The sequence below is a fragment of the Papaver somniferum genome, unplaced genomic scaffold (assembly GCF_003573695.1).
Source record: "Papaver somniferum cultivar HN1 unplaced genomic scaffold, ASM357369v1 unplaced-scaffold_128, whole genome shotgun sequence".
NCBI lineage: Eukaryota > Viridiplantae > Streptophyta > Magnoliopsida > Ranunculales > Papaveraceae > Papaver > Papaver somniferum.
Window position 1 is genome coordinate 11028937 of NW_020621936.1, and position 6097 is coordinate 11035033.

Below are 6097 nucleotides of genomic sequence, written 5' to 3' on the forward strand. Positions count from 1 at the left end.
TGGATTGGCATGTTTCGTGTACACCGGATTCTAGTGGATACTGGAAGCTCAGTGAGCGTGCTGTTTTCAGGAGATTATTCCTCTATGAATCTCCCACACGACTTTATCGAGGAGGATGAAAATCCAATTATTGGTTTCAGCGGCGAAGTTACAAAGGCGATTGGAAAAGTAAAGATACCTATAACAGTGGCTGACAAGTCCGTTTTGGGCACTTTCTTGTTGCTGGATTGCCGAGCACCCTACAATGCGATCGTAGGACGAGACTGGCTGCATGAGATCGGTGCAGTCACATCCTCATATCATCAATGCCTGAAGTTTATTACCCCTGAAGGAGTCGTGAAAGTTAAAAGCGACCAGATGGCCGCCTACAAGTATCACGAGAATGCAATGAATGAGTATAAGAAGTCAGATTTAGCGGGAACCAGATCATGCGAGTCGAGTATAAATAGAAATTACAGAATCCTCTCCCTCCAGAATCATATATGGGAGAGGACGCAGATGAACCTCCAACAGTTGAGAAATTGATCGAGGTCCAGATTGGAGATGAGGAGCACAAAACAACGTTCGTAGGGGCAGATATTCCCGCACATGAACGTGATGGTTTGATTACATTGCTAAGGGCAAACACCGATGTTTTCACATGGAGTTTCGCTGAGATGCCTGGGATAGATCCGAATGTAGCCTGCCACAGGCTAAATATCGATGAGAAGTTTCATCCAGTTCGTCAGAAAATCAGGAATATGGCGCAAAGCAAAAAAGATGGAGTTACTGCAGAAGTCGAAAAGCTGTTGGAAGCAGGCTTTATTCGGCCAGTGCAGTATCCTTGCTGGATGTCAAATGTCATACCCGTTCCAAAGAAGAATGGTAAAATTTGTGTCTGTATCGATTTTACTGATTTGAATAAAGCATGTCAGAGTGATCCGTACCCGCTGCCACGGATAAGAGATTTGGTGGACGGGACCCCAGAGTATGGGAGATTGTCATTCATGGACGGTTTTTCAGGATATAACCAAATACCTTTGATCGAAGAAGATCAAGAGCATACTACGTTCGTGACTGACAGAGGAGTTTATTGCTATACTGTAATGTCGTTCGGGCTAAAGAACGCAGGGGTAACCTACAATATTTGGTAGACCATATGTTCAAGGATCTTATTGGGAAGTCGATGGAAGTGTATATCGACGATATGATAGTGAAATATGAACAAAAGGAGTCACATTTTCTTGATCTGCAGAAGACGTTTGATATCTTGAGACAATATCGTATGAAGCTCAATCCAGCAAAGTGTTCATTCGGGATGTCGTCGGGAAAGTTCCTTAGATACTTGATGACGCACAGAGGAATCGAGGTGAATCCGGAGCAAATTAGAGCCATCAGAGAGATGCCATCCCCAAGAACGAAGAAGGAGGTCCAGAAGCTAGCGGGATGATTAGCAGCTTTAAATCGTTTCATTTCACGCTCTTCAGATCGATTCAAACCATTCTTTGATGTGTTGAAAAAAGCAGTGATTTTTGGTTGGACGTATGAGTGCGAAAAAGCTTTCCATGAGATCAAACAGTATTTGTCAACTCCTCCAGTTTTAGTGAATCCAAAAACTGGACAACCTATCGGAGTTTATTTGGCTGCAACAGAGAACGCGGTAAGTGCAGTGTTGTTTGTTACAGATCCACATGAAAATCCTGTTTACTTCGTCAGTAAATCTCTGACGGGGGCGGAAACACGGTACAAGAAAATTGAGAAGATAACGCTTGCACTTTTCCATGCATCTCGTCGCCTCAAGACTTATTTCCAAGGCAGGCAGATCGTTGTCTATTCGGAATACCCGTTGAAGAGAATCCTGGAACGTGCTGATGATTCCAGCCGACTAGCCATATGGTCAAATTTTCTGGGGGCGTATGAGACAAGAACTGCCGAAAAGGGACACGCCCTGGCTGCACTGCTAGCAGATTTTCCTGTGGACGACATACAAACAGTTACCGAAGAAGAAGAGGAGTTGTTCAAACCCATAGAGTCAGCCACCGATCAGATTGGGGGCGAGTCTGCAATGAAGATCGATACACCTGAACCATTATGGATTGTATTTACTGATGGGTCATCAAATATTGGTGGAGCTGGAGTTGGATGTGTCATCCTTACTCCCGAAGGCTCGAGGATCGAGAAAGCGACCAGATTGGGTTTTCAAGCATCAAACAATGAAGCTTAATATGAAGCAGCAATTATCGGTTTAAAGGATGTCAAACAGTTGATGCGAAGAACGTGAAGATGGTAACTGATTCAATGCTAGTAGTTAACTAGTTTCTGGGGACCTACAAAGCCAAGTAAGAAAGGATGGCCTTATATTTGGATCGTATGAAAGAGCTGGCAAGTGAGTTCGACCAGTTCTCTATTGGACAACGACCACGGTTGGAAAACAGACACGAAGATGCTTTAGCATATCTTTCTTCCGCAGTTGAAACTGATACCACCTGTTTTGTTGTAGTGGATTTCTAAGAGTTACCTAGCATCTCCGACAACCACTTTGTTCTGTCTCTCGAACACGCTAGTGGGGGCGAGAGGGCTACTACATCAGCACAGAGTGATACTGAAAACAATGACAACAATATGGATGTTGACAGTCCAGTGATAAATGATTCAGGCAATCCTGCTGAAAACGCTTCAGACTGGCGTCAACCTTATATCAGGTATTTGACAACCAGTGAACTCCCAGAAGATGAGCATCTCGCTTCAAAAGTGAAAAAGAATGCGTGGAGATATTCAATGATCGAGGGACAGCTGTACCGCAAACCTGTAGCTTTGAAGCCATTTTTGCGATGCATATCGGCAGAAGAAGGGCAACAGATATTGGCGGAGGCTCATGCAGGAATATGTGGCAACCATTCTGGAGGGCGCAGTCTCGCGCACAAGATACTTGCCCAGGGATACTTCTGGCCATACATGCAGAAAGATGCTAAAGAATACGCACAAAAATGCGTATCGTGCCAAGAGTACGCCCCGATTCCTAGAAGGCCCGCCAACGAATTGCATCCTATTTTTAGTCCCTGTCCATTCTCTATGTGGGGACTGGGCATTGTCGGACCACTTCCCAAAGCTCCTGGAGGCGTTAAATTCGTACTAGCCGCTACTGATTATTTCACCAAATGGGTCGAAGTAGTGGCACTAGTACACGTTACCGGACATGATGTGAAAAGGTTCATATGGGAGAATATCGTCTGCAGATTTGGAATCCCAGACGCGATAGTATCAGACAACGGGAAGCAGTTCGATTCTGGGGTGTCAAATAATTCTGCGAGAACCTGAGTATTCGCCACAATTTCCCATCACCTTATTATGCTCAGAGCAACGGGCATGCAGAAGCAACCAATCGCGTTATAATGGATAATCTCAAGAAAAGGGTTAAAAACATGAAATAAGCATAAAGAAAAGAGATACAGGTTTTACGTGGTTCGGCATGGTTTGGCTACATCCACGGACGAATCCCCTTGGGGAGTGATTTTTTTATTGATAATAGAATTACATGAGATTTTTTTCCTCTACCAGCCACCTTCTTCTCAGGATTATATTCCCTCTATTTATACAATTCTGAACTAGGCTCTTCCCCTCATTATGAGGTAAACATAAATTGTTTTTATTTCCCTTGCATGAAACCTCCTGGAATTAATTTTGCATGAAACCTCCTGAAATTAATACTGCATGCAACCTCCTGGAATTAATTCCTGGAATTAATCTGCCATGCATAAATCTTGGCATTAAGCTTTCTTGCATTGCGGGGTGATCAAAGAATTTTGCGAGAACCTGAGTATTCGCCACAATTTCTCATCACCTTATTATGCTCAGAGCAACGGGCAGGCAGAAGCAACCAATCACGTTATAATGGATAATCTCAAGAAAAGGCTGGAGAAAGCAAATGGAAAATGGACAGAATAATTCCTTGGAGTCTTATGGTCCTATCGAAAGACACCAAAAAGATCCACCGGATTCTCGCCATTTACACTGGCTTACGGACGGAGGCGGTCATACCCACCGAGGTACATATGAAGACTACCAAAACTCGTGTTGTCAAATCTGGGAAAAACGACAGCATATTGGCTCTGGATAAAGAGTTGCTGGAAGAACATAGAGAAGCATCCTTGCAGCAGTTGGTCCGATACCAGCAGGAAATCAAGCTGAGATATGATCGTAAAGTCAGAGAACGATCATTTAATCCAGGGGAATATGTCTTGAAGAAGACCCGAGTCGCCACAATGGAACCAAACTGTGGGAAGCTTGGAAGGTCCATACATAGTGAACATGCCAGCATCTCGTGGCTCTTACTACCTAAGGAACCTCGACGGTACTCAAGATGGTGAGCCATGGAAGCCGTGGAATTCGTTCCACTTGAAGAAGTTTTATCATTAAGAGTAGTTCCAAATCCTGTTGTGCTGCACTCTTTTTCCTTTATGATAGTTTTATCCCACTGAGTTTTCCACGCAAAGGTTTTAACGAGGCAGCTGTTGTCAAGCAGTAGGTACTTATCTTGCTATTTCTGTTCAGAAATTCAATTCAACATTATTTTGGTATTCCACACTTTATCGAAATTGTTCATGTTTAAAGATGTTGCGGACGATCAAATCCGCAGTCAGTCCTAAATGGAAAAACAGTACAGTTCAAGTCTACTGTCAGCAACGTCTCTGACACCTCGCAGATAGGGTGAATGCACAGTTCGAGCATTTTTACCCTATTCCAATTGTATGCCCATCATTTGGGGTATCAACAAATGTGGCGAACATTTTCACCTGTCCAGGCATGTGAAAATATACACATCTCAACTCTGCGCGCATATTGAATAGTAGGATTGGCCCCCTGCGCGAATTCAAGATAGCAGAAAAACTCAACTTCTCATTCCATGCGCGAGCGAAATGCAGTAGGGAAGTGCACTCTTGCGCGAGCATGAACAACATGACACAAAACATACTGGGTGCGAGTTATATGTCACCTCAACCATTTGGGGGCGAGTTATGCAACACTCCAGAAAAATGCAAATTCAGAGGGGAACCCTAACTTCTTAACCCATGACAAGTTATGGATTAAGAGGGGGCGATGTTTGTACCATAGTATTTTACACTAAGAAGATGGACCTAAAAATGGGAGACCATTATGGTTTCATAATAAAAATGGTCTTACTTAGGCCAAAAATACTCCACTTATTAGCAAGTATGTTCATTGGGCATAGTAAACTCCTTTAGATAGCCAAGTATGGCTAACTAAGCCCATAGGTAAAATACCTTACTGAAGACAAGCAGGCGCCACGTCAACAGTGCCTCGTCAGCAAGGAGGACCAATCAGTGGACGCTCAGTCAGCACAAAAGTCGAGTCATCAGGTTCTGCTCGCTGACGTCAGCATATGTCATTAGATGCCGATTCTGTTAGCATATTCCGTTACCTTCAGAAGATTCCGTTATTGTTAAGCATATACCGTTATCCCTAACGCCGTTAGTTGATGCCGTGAACTGCATCAGCATTGCGTCACCCGATGACGTCAACATGACGTCATCGACAAAATCTTCATCTCCTCCGGCTCCGGTCCAGCAGCAGGTCGTCGGCGACTGCCGACGATGGTCATCTTCTCCGTCAACGACACAGTCATCTTCTTCGGCAGGTTGCAACAACAGTAGGCGGCAAAGCCCGGCGGCCAAGCCATGCAGCCGGAGACGGAGGCATTCGGTGGCGGCGGCAGGCGGCGGTTCCCGGCGGCGGCAGTACCGTCCGTCCAGTTCTGCCTGATTCAGTGTGGCGCGTGCAACTTAATATGGTAGTTCCCTATTCATTGTAACACGATATAACTTAATATGGTAGTTCTGTATTCAGTGTAACAAGATGCAGTTTAATTCCGCAGCCCTTGGATAATTCCGCCCCATGCTGATTAGCCTTGCAGATTTCCCTAACGCCGTTATCCCTAACGCCGTTATTGTTAAGCATATACCGTTATCCCTAACGCCGTTAGTTGATGTCGTCAACTGCATCAGCATTGCATCACCTGATGACGTCAGCATGACGTCATCGACAGAATCTTCATCTCCTCCGGCTCCGGTCCAGCAGCAGGTCGTCGGCGACTGCCGAC

General features: G+C 44.7%; 1 protein-coding gene across 1 annotated transcript; it reads left to right on the forward strand.

The window, feature by feature from the left end:
- Positions 1-2328: 2328 nt before the first annotated feature.
- LOC113331905 lies at positions 2329-3924 on the forward strand. The gene is made up of 3 exons (XM_026578547.1): positions 2329-2365; positions 2492-2970; positions 3835-3924. Exons 1-3 carry the CDS (start codon positions 2329-2331, stop codon positions 3922-3924), a joined length of 606 nt encoding a protein of 201 aa, XP_026434332.1.
- The last annotated feature ends 2173 nt before the right edge of the window (positions 3925-6097 follow it).